This window comes from Plecotus auritus, assembly GCF_963455305.1.
Source record: "Plecotus auritus genome assembly, chromosome: 1".
NCBI lineage: Eukaryota > Metazoa > Chordata > Mammalia > Chiroptera > Vespertilionidae > Plecotus > Plecotus auritus.
The window spans coordinates 23,695,740-23,715,580 of NC_137770.1; the positions used below are offsets into that span (position 1 = coordinate 23,695,740).

The 19,841-nt window shown below is 40.9% G+C and overlaps 1 protein-coding gene across 6 annotated transcripts in view; it reads left to right on the forward strand.

Annotated features, from left to right (window-relative positions):
• Nucleotides 1–205: 205 nt before the first annotated feature.
• The window catches only part of SNW1 (SNW domain containing 1), a 41,161-nt gene continuing 21,525 nt past the window's right edge, over nucleotides 206–19,841 (forward strand). For all 6 annotated transcript variants that reach the window (XR_013960722.1, XR_013960723.1, XR_013960724.1 and 3 more), the window contains exons 1-3: nucleotides 206–260; nucleotides 6,270–6,423; nucleotides 12,136–12,297. Coding sequence is in view for 2 of the 6 variants with exons in the window: in XM_080670886.1 (XP_080527012.1) it covers nucleotides 247–260; nucleotides 6,270–6,423; nucleotides 12,136–12,297 (330 nt within the window). In the remaining 4 variants the exon portion in view is untranslated. The remainder of the gene's footprint in view (nucleotides 261–6,269; nucleotides 6,424–12,135; nucleotides 12,298–19,841) is intronic.

Genomic DNA, 19,841 nt, shown 5'->3' on the forward strand with positions numbered 1-19,841 from the left:
AGGTAAGCTCTGTCATTTTACAGTAGATGAGTGAAGCATGTGCTTTTACATGAATCGCTTATCCCATAACAGCTTGGTCTGGATAGAATAGAACCGAATGGTGGTCTTATTCCAAGAACTACAATTCCCATAACACCTTGCGGCTACTGCGTCTGCGTATTACGCGCTCCTTCCTTTTCCTAACTCGTCTTGGGGAAAGGCCCGCCCCGCGGTGCTGTCGCGGGCGCTGAAAGCAAGCGGAAGAAGATGGCGCTCACCAGGTAGGTTCACAATTCGGGTCCTCAGTCAATACGGAAGGGTCTGGAAGTACCACTTTTTTCGTCTTTCTGTCCACACTCTCCTAGCGGTGACTGGGCCCAGGGCACAGAACGACGTGGGTCGAGACCTCGGCCTGGCCCTTCCGCCGGCCACCGGGGCGACTAGGCCTCGCCGAAGCTGGGGTCTTTCCTGAGTGGCTTCCCGGGTTGTTTGCCCCCTCGCTAGGGCCGAAAGCAGCGGCGTGGTGGATAGTTCTCTGGCCTCAGCTACCGAGGAGTCGCACTTGTTTTTCGCTTAAGCATTGGGGGCGGGGGTGGAGAGCGCTCCCTTGAGCGCGCGGCTCGGTGGGCGCGATAGGGGTGTGGAGGGCAGTGGCTTATTTGTTTAGACGGAGTGAAGCGGTCAGGAGGCGACTTGCTGGACGGCGGATTGTCAGCTGAGGTCTCAACGGTCTGTCCCGAAACAAGAATTCCTGAACAGAAAAGGGAAAAAAAAGTGGTCAGCATGGGCACTGAACAGAAAACCTAGCCACAGTAGTGGCCGCTGCTCCGCACTTTAACTTTGGACCTTAGAGTTTCTTCCGTAGATAGAACCACATTAGATTTTTGCTGCCCCTGGTTGCCTTGGTAACCGCATGTAAAGTGTCCCCTGCCTTTAAGAAAAAGATAGTTTAAGTGGGAGATCCCGAGGAGTTACGTAACTCCTGCTAGTCCGCGACCTTGCTGCCCCATTTAAGTAGAAAAACTTTCCGTGCGAACTTAGTAGGGAAAGTTGAGTGTCAAAGAGATGTTGGAAAGAAACCCCTTTCCACTTGAGCTCCTTAAACACACATCATTCTCCTCACATACATATTTCCTGGCTGATGACAGGTATGAATTCTAAAAATGTTTGAATCGGAAAATTCTTTTAAGAATTAATTTTTGGTGCCTTGCTCCATCCTAGGGCTTGTGTATGCTGAAGGAATAGGACAGTCTTTGGTAGCAGGAAAGATGGTGAACAAGGCGTACAGATATGAAACAAAGAACCCAGAATGCTTATTTGTGTAGTATTAACCTTAAAAGCAGAGAGAATTCGATGGGATGAGCTGAATGGACCAGAGTTTTCCTTTAGTAGTAAATGTTGTGGGCATCTAACATTTGATTGAGTGCCCTCTAGACGGAAGGCACTGTAACAAAGATTAGTGGAGTTATGAGGAAAGGCTTTGTAGTTTTGTGGAAAAGGTGAAATTTGAAAAGGACATGCAGGAAAAAAACACACAGATGAAGTGGGTATTGTGTGCTTAAAATTGCAATGGTAGAGTGCAGTCTTTATATAGCTTGTCTTAGGGATTGCATAGGTTTCTGATTTTGTAGAGTTCGTTCTAACTGATTTGATTTTTAGAGGTGGTCTCAAGTTTCCAGACGAAATGTTGTTATTTTCAGAATCTACCAGGGATTAATAGAAGGAATTTACATACTGATGTGTTACAGTTTTGTTGTCATCGGTGATTGTTAAAGTCATATGGGTTTAATTGTCTAAATGCAAATACATTTAAGATTATGTATCTAATTATATGTAATATGCTTTTTTTAGTGAAGGGGAAGGGGTACAAAGATGTCTCAACAGTGGCACTATTGACATTTGGACTGGATAAGTCATTCTTTTATGGAGTTGTCCTTTTATGTGAGACTAGAGGCCCAGTGCACAAAATTCGTGCACGGTGTGTGTGTGTGTGGGGTGGTCCCTCAGCCTGGCCTGTGCCCTCTCGCAGTCCGGGAGCCCTCGGGGGATGTCCAACTCAGGGCTTCTGGCTGAGTGGCTCTCCTCCTATGGGAGCACACTGACCACCAGGGGTTAGCTCCTGCTTTGAGCGTCTGCACCCTGGTGGTCAGTACGCGTCATAGCAACTGGTCGTTCTGCCATGCGGTCAATTTGCATATTAGCCTTTTATTATATAGGAGGACTAGAGGCCTGGTGCATGAATTCGTGCATGGGTGGGGTCCCTCTGGTGGCCTGCAGGGATCAGATTGAAACCTGCAGTCCAACGCTGCCTGCAGCTCCTACCTGCCACTCCTGCTCATCCCAGCCCCACTGCCTGCCGCAGGCTCACGCCCAATCAGTCCCGATTGGGATAGGCTTGCGCTGCTGCAGCAGTGCTCACTAGCCATAAGCCCTGTGTCTGGCATCCTCCCAAGGGGAGTGGCCTACGGGATCAGGCTGATACCAGCTCTCCGACAGCCCCAAGGGGTCCTGGATTGCGAGAGGGCGCAGGCCAGGCTGAGAGACCCCATTGGTGCATGATCAGGCTGGGGAGGGATCATGGGAGGGCTCCAGGGTGTGTCCGGCCCATCTCGCTCAGTCCTGATCGGCTGGACCCCAGCAGCAAGCTAACCTACTGGTTGGAGCATCTGCCCCCTGGTGGTCAGTGCATGTCATAGTGACTGGTCCACCAGTTGACTCTCTGCCCCCTGGTGGTCAGTGCACATCAATGTGAGCAGTTGAGCAGCCTTAGCATATCATTAGCATATTACGCTTTGGTTGGTGGTTCAGTTCTGCCATTTGGTCTATTTGCATATTACCCTTTTATTATATAGGATAGGACTAGAGGCCCCGTGCACAAAATTTGTGAACTTGGGGGGAGGGGGCGGAGTTCCCCAGCCTTGCCTGTGCCCTCTCACAGTGCAGGAGCCCTGCGATCGATCTCACCAAAGAGGTAGGCCCCGCCCACCCATCCGGGGATCCTCAATGGATTGCCCCAAAAAGGTCCTGCCTCCACGCCGTGTGGAGCCACCGGACCCCCAATGTCGCTGCGCAGAGCCACCAGGACCCACCTCCGTGCCGCGCATGCAGCGTCAAGTCCCCGCCTACCCGCGTGTGCCCGCTGCACATGCAGCCTCTTGGTGATGGATTGTTATGGCATGAGGGCATCACGGCGTGAGGGTGTGACAACCACATAGGCTTTTATTAGTATAGATGTTAAGCAGCATCTTTGGCCTCTACCCACTAAATGCCAGTGACACCCCTATCCTCTCTTCACCCTAACTTCAAATCCTGACAAAATTGCCAAAATACCTACAATATAGATGTTTTGCTCCCAGCTAAGAATCACTGAATAAACTTTCTGCTTGCATATGCATCCTTCTGTGTACCACCTCTGCTCCCCCTTCCCCTCCCCACACCAGGAGTGTGCTTCTTTTTGAGAATCCCATCTTTTATTGAGAACAGCAAAGTTAAGACCCTCTGAAAGGCTAGAATATGTTCTGACCTTAACCTTCTGATAGGCTAGAATTTGTTTTGACCTTAATCCAGGTGAGTTTACCTGTTCACTGGATTGTCCAAACTGTGCTTTGGCAGGCTGCCTGCTTTTTGATCATTTTAGTAACCAATTCTTCTAACAGAAGGCTTCTTTGTAACTGTCTTTGTATCCCTCCTATGTATAAAACATATATGATTTACTGCAAATAAATATGGTAGAAGCCCAAAACTTTGGACTCATTCACTCATTCTGTTATTTGTTCAAAATCTACCACTTTCCAGGCACTGTTACAAGTGAAGGTTTTATAGTATTGAATCAGTCAGGCAAATTTGTCCTCAGAGTTTACATTCTGGAAGAAACAGACTCTATATGAGTAAATAAGTTAATAATAAGTAGTACGTATTAGGAATAAAATAAGGTCTGAGGTGGAGTGCTGTTTTGGACAAGGTGATCATAAAATAGCTCTAGGGAAGAGTAATTTAGCAGAGACATGAATGCCAAGGTGCTAGCACTAAAAGATCTGGGGAAGCGTTCTCTATAAAAGCACTATAATGTTCTTAGTAAGTAAATAGACTGTTTATGGCAGAGGGAATAGCAAATGCAAATCCCTGAGATGGTTTAAGAAAGACACGAAGGCTCTAGTGCAGGGGTGGGCAAACTTTTTGACTCGAGGGCCACAATGGGTTCTTAAACTGGACCGGAGGGCCGGAACAAAAACATGGATGGAGTGTTTGTGTGAACTAATATAAATTCAAAGTAAAGGAGTGGAGGGGAGAGCAAGAGAACCCTCCGCTCTTTCGGCTCCGCGGGCCAGATAGAACAGCCGAATGGGCCGGATTCGGCCTGTGGGCCGTAGTTTGCCCACGGCTGCTCTAGTGACATAAAGATCATTAGTGTGAAGGATAGAGTGAGTTTCTTTCTCCTACAAACATTTAAGTAGCCCCTGCTATAGACAATGCCAGGGGAGTTAGGCATGAAAGAAGCCTAAGGCTCGATTCCTGTCCTCAAGTTGCTTACAGTCTAATTAGAGGGAAAAAAAAAGGTAAATGAAGAGATGATTGTAATACAGTCAGGTAGATGTTATAGTAGTGGTACACAGAGTGTCTTGAGGGAGTACGGATAGGGGGCAACTAACTCCAACCGGGAGAATCAGAGCAGCTCCTAATATCCAAATATTTATGGAACATGGGTTGAATGATATTTAGACACTGCCAAGTTCATGAATTTTCTCATTTAATATTTATAACAACACTATGATGTACCGTTACAGATTAGAAACTGAGGTTCAGAGGGGTAAGTAGTTTATCCAGGTTAGTAAGTGGCATAGATGGGATTTGAACTCTGATCTCTTAGCCATCACATTAACTGACTCCCCCTTCCCCACTGGATTAGATTCCTCTGATGTATGCTCAGAGTTCACAGCACTCTGAACTTTTCCTTCATCGCGTAATATAATTTGTAATTTTGGATTTGTGTGATTATTGGATTGTTTCTCTTACCTGCAAGACTGTTAGCTATATATCTCAGTTTATAGTCTCATTGCCTGCCTACCACAGTGCCTGGACTCAAGTGATCAATAAATATTTTTTAATAAATAAGCTCTACTGCTTCTGCAAATATGCTCACTATCCAAGAATTACAAAGACCTTAACTTTTCCATTGAACATATTATTTATCTATTGCAGTCCTTTTGTGGTACTTTGGAGTATCCTATAACATCATCATACTTAAAAGTTGTTAGGAATGGGTTAGTACAGCGATTTGCAACCCATGTGCTACACGAATTTTTAAAACATCCAATACCTGACTATTTAGTCAGGGGCACTGACCCCTTTTTCCCTTAGATTATCAAATAAAAAAATGACAACTGTCAACCCAAAACAGCAATCCAGTGTGAATGAATCAAAATTATACCTTTTTTGTCAGATCAGCAAAACATATATGTGTGTGGTTTTTTTGGTGTGCTGCAGAAGTGTAGTAATAAGTTTATGTATGCCACAAGATGAAAAAGGTTGACAATTACTGATTTTTTACTGATTTTGTAGAAGGCAGTTTTGAATAAAGAATGACAAATTACATCTTCTGGCTTTAAATCTCTGACCTCTTAAGTTTTCATTTGCGTTCTAAACTAGATACCTGTGGGAAAGCTCACTTAAATATGCAACTTGTGTTTCTTCCTTTTATCAATCTCTTACATTCAGTTCTAATCCTTGTTCTTTTATAACTATAAAAGTACTATAGTTAAAAGTAAAAAGCATAAGAGTAAAATAGTTTAAAATAAGAAGTGTAAGAATAGCAAAGACACTAAGAAAACCATGTATTAGAGAGTTGGCCCCTGGGTAATTGAGGATGTTTACTTGCTTATTTCCAGAAAAGAAGTGTGGAAACATAAAATCTAGTAGTTTGTATAGTATGTGAAATATCTGTTATTTTTATTTCTGGGTGCCATTTGCCTGCATTCTAGTCAAATATTGTTACTCTAGGTCAGTGGTCGGCAAACCGCAGCCTGTGAGCCGCATGTGGCTCGTGAGCCATGGTTTGCAGCTCTGTTGACTAATGAGTTTGCCGACCACTGCTCTAGGTGTCTCAGTACTTACTTCATTCCAGGTATAATGAAATGACTGATACTGGATACTGCCATAGATTATGAAAAGTTTGCTATTTTGCTCAAAGGAAAAAGTCTTCTAGGAAAATACTCCTTGGTGGCCAAATTGCAATAATCGAATTAATTGTAAGCGTTTTTAAAAATTCTGACTTTTATTATCTTTGCTTATAGCTTTTTACCTGCACCTACTCAGCTATCTCAGGACCAGCTTGAGGCTGAAGAAAAGGCAAGATCCCAGAGATCACGGCAGACCTCACTGGTCTCCTCCCGAAGAGAACCTCCCCCATACGGGTACCGGAAAGGCTGGATACCTCGGTTATTAGAGGTAAATATGGACCTTTAGTTTGGATATATTAAATTGTGCTGAAATTTATTATAGTACATTTGTTAAATTTAAACCCTAGAATCTCTACATGTGAATGTCAATATGATAGAAAATTCTGGTTGTGAGCTCTGAAGACATATACTTCCCTCAGAAGATGAATCTTTTTCTTGTTTATTATCATCACTGCTTTGTGATAACTGGATAATTATACTAGTTTATATTTCTTCTACGTCAAACTATTAAATATGTACAAAAGAAACTAATATACCTTTTATAAATCTAGGAATTATAGCTTATGGAAAATAATGGGAAAGTGAAAAGGGGAAAAATGAAACAATAATTTCATGTTTTGGTACTTTTCCCTCCATCCTCCTCCCTATATGCATAATACAACATTACTCTGCAGAGACAACCTTCCTTCAAGGCAAACACCAGCAGCATTTCTAGTTCTGATTTCTTTCCCATCTATATATATATAAAAGCCTAAGCGACCAGCTGGCTGTTCAACCGGTAGCTGTGATGTGCACTGACCACCAGGGGGCAGATGCTCAATGCACTGGCATGGAAACATGGAATAGACTAATGAATGTCAGAGGAAGGGGGAAGGGAGGAGGGCGGGAAGTGATTAACCAAAGATCTTATATGCATACTAGAGGCCTGGTGCCTGGGGTCCCTTGGCGTGGCCTGCCGAAACTGGCAGTCTAACATTCCCTGAGGGGGCCCAGATTGCGAGAGGGCACAGGCCAGGCCGAGGGACCCCACTGGTGCACGAATCCATGCACCGGGCCTCTAGTTGGGTATAGTGGAAAGAGCACTGACAAGGAGTTTAAAAAAACTAACTGGTTTTGCATCATACTGTGCTTCTTTCTAATTGTATGACCCTGGGCAAATCCTAACCTCTATTCATCTGTTTTCTTGACTTCATTTTGAGAATTATATGTCTAACATTAGATAAATTTTTAAGAGGTGTAATAGATAGAATTTGATGGTTGATTTTGGAGGCAAGAAGGGGGGAGGAAAGACTCTAATCATCTTTTTAAATCTTTAGCTGTTGCCCAAAGAACAAACTTATTTGGCAGCACCTATCCTCCTGATTACTCAGGTTCCTGTAAATCAGTTCAATGCATATTCCTTTCCTTAATTTCAGGGCACACTTTCCCATATTTGACTCCTTTTTGATCTAGGAAGAAAAGCAAACATTTGAGGTTTAATTTATTTTGCCTCTCCAAGACCTCTTCTGTATCATCAAGCCTTTTTGTTCTTCCAAAATTCATTCTGACTCCTGCAAATTTTCCTCCTGCATACATGTCCCAAAGAATATACCTGCCCTATTATAATCTTTAAATGCCTACATCATTTATTTTTGCACTGACTTATTTTATCACTTTTTGGTTTATTCTGTCATCGGTTATGATCTTTACAAGTGTGAAGGGCTTTTTTTTAAAAAATATATTTTATTGATTCTTTACAGAGAGGAAAGGAGAGGGAGAGAGAGTTAGAAACATCGATGAGAGAGAAACATCAATCAGCTGCCTCCTGACAACACCCACTGGGGATGTGCCCGCAACCAAGGCACATGCCCCTGACCGGAATCGAACCTGGGACCCCTGAGTCTGCAGGCCGACGCTCCATCCACTGAGCCAAACTGGTCAGGGCTGGAGGGCTTTTTTTATATGCCTTCAAGTTGTGATCATAGTGAATGAACTAAGTAGTCATTGGATTGAAATGTGTTGCTTAGCACCCTGCAAGAAGCCATCTGTATTCTCAGCCTGACCCATGTTTGTCATTCCTACCTACAGAACTCTTTAGAGCAGTGGTTCTCAACCTTTCTAATGCCGCGACCCTTTAATACACTTCCTCATGTTGTGGTGACCCCCAACCATAAAATTATTTTTGTTGCTACTTCATAACTGTAATTTTGCTACTGTTATTGAATCATAATGTAAATATCTGTGTTTTCCGATGGTCTTAGGCTCTACAGCAGCGGTTCTCAACCTGTGGGTCACGACCCACAGGTTGAGAACCGCTAACAGGGTCGCCTAAGACCATCGGAAAACGCGCCTGCAAGGGAGCCTGGGAACGCAGGGCCCCTCGCCACCCCGCCCCACGAGGCCCTGGGCCGCACTCCCCCTAAGTAGGCCAGTGGGGGGCACTGAGGGGTCCAGCACCCATCCTTCCCTAGGGCCCCAACACCCAACCTTTAGAAAGGTTGAGAACTACTGCTTTAGAGAGTCTAGAAGATGAACACCCAACTAGATCACGTCTTCTAACATATTCCCTGTATGGGGGTTTTTTCCTCAGCTATCCTCTGGTCCTTGTTAATTCTAGAATGTGAAGGCCAATCTTACAACAATTATTAAAGGATTTTTGATGTTGCTCTTGTTTTTGCTGATAGTGTAATTTGTGAGAAGCAAAAAATAAGATCATCAAGGAGGCTTTTCTGGGGTAAAAAGGTAGTGATTGGCATATCTAATAGAGGACTTGAGGTCTCTTTTGAGGAATTGTAGATCCTCTTCATTTGGCCTCAAAGATTACAGGTGGCAGGCATCATTTTACATGCAACAAAAATCTCATCCTTGCATCCATTTCAGCATTATGACATTCAGGTACTATTAGATTTGTAAAATATTAACTTGATTATCAAAAATTTCATATATCCTGGCAGAACAGAACAGTTTATTTGAAAATCATACCAAAATGGCCAGCTAATCTGGAAATACCATGAATGCTTCTTGAGGGGGAGTGAATGTTCTGCAGAAGATAGCATTTTGTTCTAGTTTTCAAAGTAAAGGCTGTGATTTTTCTGGCAAGCTTAATGACCACATAATGCCACATCTACAGTTCTGAAGTGCTTATATCGTTGAAGAACTCCAACAAATATGAGCATGTGACAGATTGATGGTCTGGGTACAAGTAGTATCTTTTTGGGTACTGCTTTAACCATTTCTGAATAATTTATAACAAAATGTCTCCCTCAGCTTTATTGTTTGCTTTAAAAAATGTCAAGTCTTTATCAATTAAGCTTATTGTACCTAGGAAATCATATATTCATGATCTAATGGAATATTTCTTGAAGGGGTAGGTCTAACAGTACTAATTTGCTCTTTTTTAAGCTAAAAGGAAGGCGGGGGGAGGGCGGGGTGGGTGGAAGGGAGAGTCAGAGCGGTGCGGAGGGTGGAGGATGGGGCAGTGCAGCGAAAGCTGGGAACCTGAAGTACTACCGCATTGGAGGCCTCTGAGGAGCCGGGCTGATTTCCCTGCCCCGCCCCTTTCCGAAATGCGGGGTCCCTCTCACCCTGAGGGACCCATACCCAGCCTCGCCTAATTGAGGCATCCAATACCATTAGCGCCTTCTCTGTCCCGAGCCCCACCGATGGAATGCAGTAGCCCTCTGGGCCTCGGATATTGTGGTTGATAACTGTGCCATCTGCAGGAACCACATTATGGATCTTTGCATAGAGTGTCAAGCTAACCAGGCATCTGCCACTCCTGAAGAGTGCACCGTTGCGTGGGGAGTCTGTAATCATGCCTTTCACTTCCACTGCCTCTCTCGCTGGCTCAAAACACGGCAGGTGTGTCCGCTGGACAACAGAGAGTGGGAATTCCAAAAGTATGGGCACTAGAAAAAGAATATTCTCCATCAAGCTCAACTGTTTTGTTACTCATTTAATGACTTGCCCTCCTGTTTCTTAATTGTAAGTTAGAACTGGGTCTTTTCTGCTTTGTCTTTTCAGTTTGCTATTCCTTCAGTCCTGTTGTGTTCTGTGTCAAATAAAATCCAGTTGGATTCTATAATAATAAAAAAAAAAAGATCTGGATTCAGATCCTGCATATGCTAGCCATGAGACCTTGGGAAAATCCCTTAACTTTACTAAACTTGAATTTTTCCCATATGAAAATATGAGGTATTTAAGAATTACAAGAATTAAATGAGATAATGTATGTGTGGATTATATTTTGTAAATTATAATAAGGTACTAAGCAAATATTACTAATTTTAATAAAATTACATTAATATTCATATGTTTATTTGATGATCTACCTTTTTTATAATACTAAACTTCATTGACAGACTTTACTTTGCTTGTTCTACTTTTGAAGTCTTAGTTCTCCTAAATAATTGTATATAATCACCATTAGAAATATGTTACACTCATTTTTTTTCCTGTTTTATTTCCTTTGCTTTTTCAAGGAATATGAAATACTAATATCATATTATTAAAATCAGTTCTAAGAAAAAGATCTTTACATTTCTGCCCTAACTATAGCTTGACCTATTCCTCACTAAGAAAATTATTTATGCTAAAACTAAAAATCTTTTTCTTAGCTTAAACATTTTGCTTAATTTTTTCCTGCCTCGTGTATAAAAGCCAGATTCCTTGCCATGGTCTGGAAACCCTTCCATGATTTGGTGTTTGTCTATCCATGCAGCCTTATCACCTGTGTGTCTGCCCCTCTGTCCTCAGTAAGCTACAGCCCCACTGGACTCTTGTTTCCAAAACATGCTAAGCTTATTCTTGCAGCAGGGCCTTCACACTTGCTATTTGATTTTTCTAGAGGATGCTTCCCTCAGAGCTTTCCATGACTTAATTTCTCATCTTTCAGGCTTTTAAGTTCATGTTACCTCTTCACAAAGGCAGTCCCAGCCACACTATTGAAAGAAGCCCCTCTTTCCAGTCCCTTTAATGCTTTCAAGGCATTTATCACAAGCCACAGATTATGCTTTTTATATATTTGCTCAGTAGAATGAATATACACTCCACAAGATTAGAGAACCCTACTAGGTGTACCGGTTAATGATGCGGATTTTTTTCAAAAGGTGGAATTACACATATATTGATATATATGGGATTTGATATGTATGCTCTTTTGTTGTATTGACAACAAGCTTCAAAACTTCATATGTCAAATTTTCTGAAGGTGTTAACATCATAGATATTTTTACGCTTAAAAATGTCAAATTTCATGCCAAAAAAGAGCATTTGCAGGAAGTTTTAATTCATTACTTTATTTTGAAGAAAAGTGCTGCTGAAAGTTACCGTTTACTTTGGGAAGCTTATGGTGAACATGCTCCATCTCAAGATACTTGTGAATGCTGGTTTAAACACTTTAAAAGTGATGATTTCAGTGTGAAAGACAAAGAACGTCCAGGTCAATTTGAACCACGCTTTGATCATAAAATGACCAGAATGGGCCAAAAGACATGGCTAAGTAATTTTGCTTCATGATAACGCACAATCACGCACTTCAAAACCCGTTAAAGACACATGAAAAGATCTTGCCTGGGAAGTATTAACCCACCTGCCGTATTCACCAGACCTTGCTCCTTCAGATTACCACTTGTTCCGATGGATGGCACACGTACTTTCTGAGCAGCACATCAAAACATACGAAGAAGTGGAAAATTGGGTCTCTGAATGGTTTGCCTCAAAACAAGAAAAGTTCTATTGGGATGGTATCCACAAACTACCTGAAAGATGGGGGAAATGTGTAGCTAGCAATGGATGTTACTTTGAATAAAGCACTTTTGATGTTTCTTTTGAAATTACCGTGTTTTCTTCGATCACAAAATCCGCATTATTAACCGCTACACCTCATATTTATTGCCATATCTCTAGCTTCTTGCATAAATGCTTAGTAATTACTTATTGAGTGAATATATCTTGAATCTCAAATTACTATTAATTAAAAAAATTTCTTTTTAATACATAGGATTTTGGAGATGGAGGTGCTTTTCCAGAGATCCATGTGGCCCAGTATCCACTGGATATGGGACGAAAGAAAAAAATGTCAAATGCACTGGCCATTCAGGTGGATGCTGAAGGAAAAATTAAATACGATGCAATTGCTCGGCAAGGACAGTCAAAAGACAAGGTAATCTTCTCAGTGATTTTTTTTTCCAATGATAATTATTTTGTGAAGAATTTTTTTCTTTTTTCCATCACCGTTTATCCCCTGGGAAGAATTTCTTTAACTATGTTGATATAATAAATCTCTGTCCGTTTAGTTTATGTTAGAAGTAGCAGTGGCCTGGCCGGCTTGGCTCAGTGGTTGAGCATCGACCTATGAACCAGGAGGTCACGGTTCGATTCCCAGTCAGGGCACATACCCAGGTTGCAGCTTGATCTCCAGTGTGGGGCCTGCAGGAGGCAGCCGATCAGTGATTCTCTCTCATCGTTGATATTTCTCTTTTTCCTTTTCCCTTCCTTTCTGAAATCAACAAGAATATATATATTTTAAAAAGTAGCAGTAAAATTTACTTAGCTATGACTTCATAACCATATGAACATTACATTATGACTTCATAAGAGCAATGACTTTTTCCTTTGAAATTTCCCCAATTAACGATAGCTTATATATGCTTAGGATTTTTACTTATTTTACATTATTAAAACAATTATTTTATAGTACTAACATTTTTTAAATGCTAGCAAATTTTTAAAACTCTAAATCCATATTTAACTTTGAGTATACTATATTCTAATCCTCCCCATGTACTTACAAAGTACTTACAGATACTTAATTATTTAATAATTCATTTGAATATAGTGAATTACACAAACTTCTTTTTTCCTTGATTAAGTATAAAACTGATACTTGCTATCCAGATTTAGGGTGGCCCTGCTTATAAAGTCATCCAAAGACCAAAAATAAAATGTGCTTAAAATAATCTCATCACAGAGCAGCTACACTTGGACCCAGGAAACTTTTTTTTACAGGACCTAGTTTTTTTCTTGTAAATAAATACTCCAAATAGAGGTAAAAGATCTCTTTAGAATTGAAGATGTTGGGGGAAATACTTAAGAGCTTTCCGGACCTGCTTGCTCTCTTTCCCAGTTTTATTTTACCCTCTAAAATAGCACTAATGATAACCCATCCTTTGTTCCTAGTCATGGCTGATGAGTTTTTGAGAAAACAGTTTTGAAGTCCTGGCCAGTGTGGCTCAGTTGATTGAGTGTTGTTCCATGCACCGAAGGGTCACTGGTTCAATTCCCTATCAGGGCATATACCCAGGTTGTGGGTCAGGGTACATGCGAGAGACAACCGATCAATGTTTCTCCTCTCCCTCTCCCTTCCTCTCTATCTAAAATCAAATAAAAAGAAAACAATTATGTAGTCATGCAATTTATCTTAGGTTTGAACTGGGCTCCTTTGGTGTTTCTCCAAGCCTTTTTTTTTCTTTTTTAAGAGAGAGAGTACATTTATAAGGAAGGGCTTAGGATAGAAGAAGCAACAGGAGATAGCCTAGGTGGGGCTGATTTTTCTCTCTAGAAATGTTATAGAAAAGAAGTGAGTCCAGGTGGGGCTGCTTTGGCTTACTAGAAAGTCAGAGAAAAGGTGGCCTTGGAGACAGGTTCACAGGGTCTGCTGCTGCTGCCCATTGCTCCCTGGTTGTAAGTCTCATGGGATTCCTTAAGGTTTAGGAGATGCACGCCTGAGAAGGAAGAAAGGTACCGCTGGCCTGCTCCCAGGAGGGAGAGCACACCCTGTGTTCCTCTAAGCTTTAACTCCTATGCCTGTCTATCCACTCTCAGCTTAACAAGGTGATCCCTATCTGTCCTATCTATCTATATAAAAAGCCGGTGTTCATAATGGCCAGAATGACCAGTCGTTATGACGTCCACTGCGGCCAGCGAACTGGCCCAATCAGGGGGTGGGGCTGGCAGCCAACCTCCCGTGGCCCCTCCCTCTGCCCGGCCTCACCCCTGTTTAGACTCTCCCAGCCTGATCAATGGCGGGGCAGCCGGCCAACTCCCTGTGGCCCTTCCCACTGGCCGGCCCCACCCCCAATGGGCCCCCACCACCCAGATTGGCCCACGGCCCCTCCCCCCCAGCCAGCCCGGCCAACCTCCTGCCATCTCCTCCTCCCAACAGGCCCGGCCCCGATCTGCCCCAATTGGAGCCGGCTGGCCGGACCCCACCCATGCACTGGGCCTCTAGTATATATATACTAATATATATATATATATATATATATATATATATATATATATATATATATATATATATATATATATATATATAAAAGCCTAAGCTACCGTTTGACTGGTAGCTATGACACGCACTGACCACCAGGGGGCAGACACTCAATGCACAACATGGAACAGACTAATGAATCTCAGAGGGAAAGGGGTACGGGGGAGGGCGGGAAGAGATTACCAAAGATGCATACTAGAGGCCCGGTCCTCAGCCTGGCCTGAGGGGATCAGGACATGCACCGGTGGGGTCCCTCAGCCTGACATGTGGGGCTTGGGCCAAAACTGGCCTGGTGCATGGATTTGTGCACAGATATGCGCACTGGTGGGGTCCCTTGGCCTGGCCTGCAGGGACCAGCAGTCCGACATTCCCCAAGGGTTCCCAGATTGCACAGGCCAGGATGAGGGACCCCACCGGTGCATGAATCCATGCACCGGGCCTCTAGTTTGCACATAAAGTATATAAGAAAATTGTCAGCTTTCTTTATCCTGCACTTGTCTTTTTGTCTTGACTTTTCCTTTCATCTCTATAAGAAATAGATCCTAAGTAAACTTAATCTTGCCACATGTATTTTAATATGCTTGTTTTTCTCATCTTTTGAAAGAAAAGTTTTTCTCTGATTATCCTCAAGACTCCTTCTAGCTACCACCAAATTTCCACCTAATTTTCTTCACTTTTCTTAAAGCTTCTTGTAAGAGCTGTTTTCTGCTCTCACTACTTCTTCATCTCCCTGGGTCATTTCTTATTTCAGTGCAATATGGCTTCACTTCACCTAGTCTGCTCAGATAGCTCTTCAGTGAAGGTCTCTACAACTTTTTTCTCACACCACATTCTCTTTGACTAATCTAATTTAGTACCTTGGCCAAAATGTCAGTCATGTGCTGATGACTATCAAATCTGTGTCTCCAGCCCAGCTTTCTCTCCTGGACTCTAGGTCCTTGTAAGGGCAGATCTATCTAGATTTCCCCAAGTACTGCCCAATCAAATCTAAAACTAAAGGCATAATTTTTCACTTTATCTACCTTTCTTGTTCTCTAACTCAGTGAGAGTTAGACTATGCTAAAAGCCTGGGAGTCTTGCACGGCCCTCCCCCCCTTATTTTATTGATTTTTAAAAATACACTAATATATTCTTACGGTAAAAGATACCAGTACTACATAAATATATACATACAGTCTTGCCTACTTCTCCCACTTTACTTCCCAGAGGTAACTACTGTTACTATAATGATAAGTATCTTTCCAGACCTTTGTTATGGATTTAGGTATATATGTATATGTATTCCCACTTTACATACATACATATATACACACACACAAATACAAACATATATACCTTTTTTTAACATGAATAAGATTTTAATACCCATAACTTCATACACTTGCTTTTTTTACATAATAGATTTTGAAGATTTTTGTTAGTACATATAGATAGATCTACTTCATTTTTTTAAAAAGATCTATAGAATTCCTTGGTGTACTCATTCCCTGATTTTTTTTAAAGCATTGGTGGTTTTTAGTTTTACAAACTATTCAAGATCCCTAAACAAAACATCTTTTAGCACATGAGTATTTGTGTAAAATAAATTGGATTTAGTCTGGCCGCTGTGGCTCAGTGTTTGAATGTCAACCCATGAACCAGGAGATCATGGTTCAATTCCTGGTCAGGGCACATGCCTTTGTTGAGGGCTCGATTTCCAGTAGGGGTGTGCAGGAGGCAGCCGATCGATGATTCTCTCTCATCATTGATGTTTCTATCTCTCTCTCCCTCTCACTGAAATTAATAAAAAACATATTTTTAAAATTTAAAATAAAAAAATAAATTAGACTTATTGGGTCAAAGGATATTTAAATATCAAGTGCGATACATATGCCAATATGTTCTCTAACGAGCTTTTGCTTAACAAGCATTCCATTTTTGTATGTTTTCCTCAGACCTTCCATCTGTTTAGTCACTGTGATCTATCTTATTTTCTTAACACTTCTCAAGTGCATTCCTTTCTCTGCTACTAAACCCAGGCCCCTATCATTTCTTGCTAGAATTACTGCAGCAGAATCAGAACCCATGTCCTTGGCATTTGTCTTGCCTTCCTGAAAAAACAAGTTCATCCATGTTTATATGTTTATCTTTCTCTTCTTGAAATCTTTCCATGGCTGTTAGGGTAAGAACAAGCCAAGCACCTTATGGCATATTTGACCCCTTGTTTACCTTTCTAGCCTAGCCTCAACTTTCATGACCAGAATACTGAAATCTAAAAATAAAGAGTCCAGTGTTTAGCCATTCTATTTGTTTTCAATACAAAATAATCACCATTGTAGGTGGTGGCTAGAGAAGAAATAACTTTTGGGCATTCCCTGTAAATGCTACAAGGAACTACTTGCAGTTTTCCTAGTATGGTACATTCTCTCTTACCTTGGGAACTTCCCATCGGTAAAGCCCTATGCTGAGAAAAGCCCTCCCCCTAATCTTTGTCTGTCTAAATCCTATTGCTTCAAATTGCAACTCACTCTTCACCTTCCAGGATACCCACCCTCATCTTCCCTGGCTAGATTGGGTATCCTTCCTCCCTATTCCCTGTTTACTCTATTCCCTGTTTACTCTATTGTAGCAGTCAAAACCCTTTGTTGTAATTATCTATTCACTAATGATCTATGTCATTGACTATAACCACTTAGAGATCAGAGATTATATCTTTATATTTTCCTCTTAAGCATCTAACTTAGTGCCTGGCAACTTGACACAATGCCGTTCACCAGTGTGTGGTTGGAGGAATGATAGCAGTTTTCACTGACTAACAGAAAACTACTTCTGAAGCCAGTAAAGAAGCATAGTCCACTTGTGCAAAGGAAACTAGGTCCCTGTGCATGCAGGACATGTACTAGAATTTACCCTGTGCCGTGGAGGCCTTCACTTGGCTCCAGCTGCCTTTGTTCTGGTGCATCTCTCCTTCTGTGGAATAATCCCTATTTATTGATATGTGCTGCCCCTCTTCTCTCGTCTGTTAGGATAAAGCAGCCTTTTAAGACAATAATTTGGCATTGGCAGGTTGTGTAATTTTTAATGAAATAGAGTTTTAGCCCATTTTGCATTATATTTCAAGTTTGGCAACCACAAATTTTATCCGATTTCCAGAGAATGTCTGGAAGGTTTGTTTTTTTCTTTCTAATAACCATGTATATTGGTGATAATCTTGTATTGAAAGTAAAGTAGAAATGTTAAAACTGAACTGTTTTAGATTTCAGTCTCTCAAGTATTGTTCCTTTATAAAGTAAAAGCCTTACTTGTTTGTCCATAACACAGGCACCAGAAATGAACCCCAAACTAGTAGTGTACAGAGGTACCACTCAGGTTCATAATAATCCTGACCCTAATAAGAGAATCTATGCATGTGTAGGGGCAGGAGGTAGGAATTTCTATCTTTGTTTTAATTTTGCTGTAAACCTTAAACTGCTCTAAAACCATAATGTCTTAAAAACAACAACAAAAAAGCACAATAAAGATTGTTTTAAAAAATGAATAGATCATTCAATGAATTGAGAAGAAATATACTGAATAGATCGACTACCTGGACTGTTGTAACATTGTTTCTGGTGGATGTATTTCCTTGCTGTACTTTATACTCTGGAGTATACATTTAAATTTCTTATACAAATTTAATCAATATGTACTTTAATTTTTTTAAATAGATGAGTTAACATGAAATTTTTTAACGCATTTAATAATTCAGCATTAACTGAGCACCCAGTATGCATTGGCATTTGGAGAGGGGGACAATTCTTGATAATTTAGGACTGTCTTGAGCATTGTATTCATTTAATATAACTGGCACTACCTGTTAAATGCCAGTAGTGCCCTCCCCACCCCATTGATTTAACCAGAAATACCTCTTATATTTACAAAGGCCTGGGGAGGGGAGTTGGAGGTGGCAGCAATACCCTGTTTTAAAACTGGTTTTCCTACTTTAGAAGAAGGAATTGGCTACTAAATGTACAAAATGGGTTGTTTTTGTTTTTTTTAAAAAAATCTTATCCAAGAGACTGATATGCAGAATCCTTGACATAGGATGAAAATAGTTTATTGGATTATTGAATTTGCAGTATTTACAAAGATTTCTGATTTATAGCAAAGGGATAGTTTTCAGAAACCAGGGAATTCTCACTGAAATATTAATAGTGAAAGAGCAAGAATGGAAAGTAGTAGCCCTAGGTGTAAGAGGTGAAGATCAAGGAAGGATTCCAAAGGGATAATATTCTAGGGCAAGACTAAGGCCATTGATCTCTCTACATGTAAAGTAAATATTGTGTACACGATTTATTCGTAATACAAAATTGGGAAGGACAAGATCTCTTGAAGTAAATGTTGATAGAACTACCAAGATTTTTTCAATTGTGACTTGAGTGATAAGTCTTAAAATAAAAAGCCTTGGTGTTTACATTTTTCCTCCTGAAATAGTTCCATAGGAAATGTTACATGGTACTACCTAAAAGAATGCCTTCAACCTCTCCTGCCCCCCAAATCCAACAACTTTAAACTAACCCTAAAATAATTTTTTATGTTATTTATTACCTTGTTCATGTGATTTCACAGACTAGCTAAGCCTAAAGATAGTGTTTTCTTTCTACCTCTGAAATGGTGAATATGGTGATAGGCTTGTTCTTTTAGTCAATCCAGTTCTTTGCCAGTGTTCAGTAATAAAAAAAAAAAAAAATCTGTTTCATAGATGAATTATTGCTTTATCTTTTCACAAAGATCATTTGTCCTCCTGATATCTTCAAGAATATATTCTATTTTTTAGATATTCCTCCCCAGCTCCTTTGCCTCCTGGGATATACTGAATTTCTTCAGCACATTTGGTTCTCTGGCAATAAAAATTGGGGGTTTTATAGTTAATTACCATGGAGAAATCTTGCTCTTCAGATGTCCTTCACTTAGCTTTGTGAGATGCTAGAATCTTATTGATGCTCATTTAAAGGGTTATTAACTTTGGAATACCCAAGTAAGAAGCAGCAAATGACTCTTGTATGCTAAATTAGTATTGAAACTTTATGTTGAGCATATATGACTACCAGGGAGCCATTTACTTAGAATCTCTTCCTGTAATGATTGCTGTGTAAAAGTTAACTCTTCATAGTCTTGGTATTATTTTCTAGAGTATTGTTATATAATTTTAGATTCTTGTCATGTAGATTTTTCCATCCTGAAAAAAGAAAAAAAAAAATGAGACTTTTGTAGTCAGTTACCAGCTGCATGATCTTAATGCACTGAGTCTCATTCTTCCCACTAGAGTGAGCTTTAGGATCACTTCCAAACGAGACCTCTGAGAAGCTGGTGACACTAGTAGCTCACATATCAATAGTACATGTTTTATGGTCAGTCATCTACAGTTTCTTACCTGTTGTCTAATTCCTGAGAAAAACAAACTAGAGATGTCGGTCTGTCAC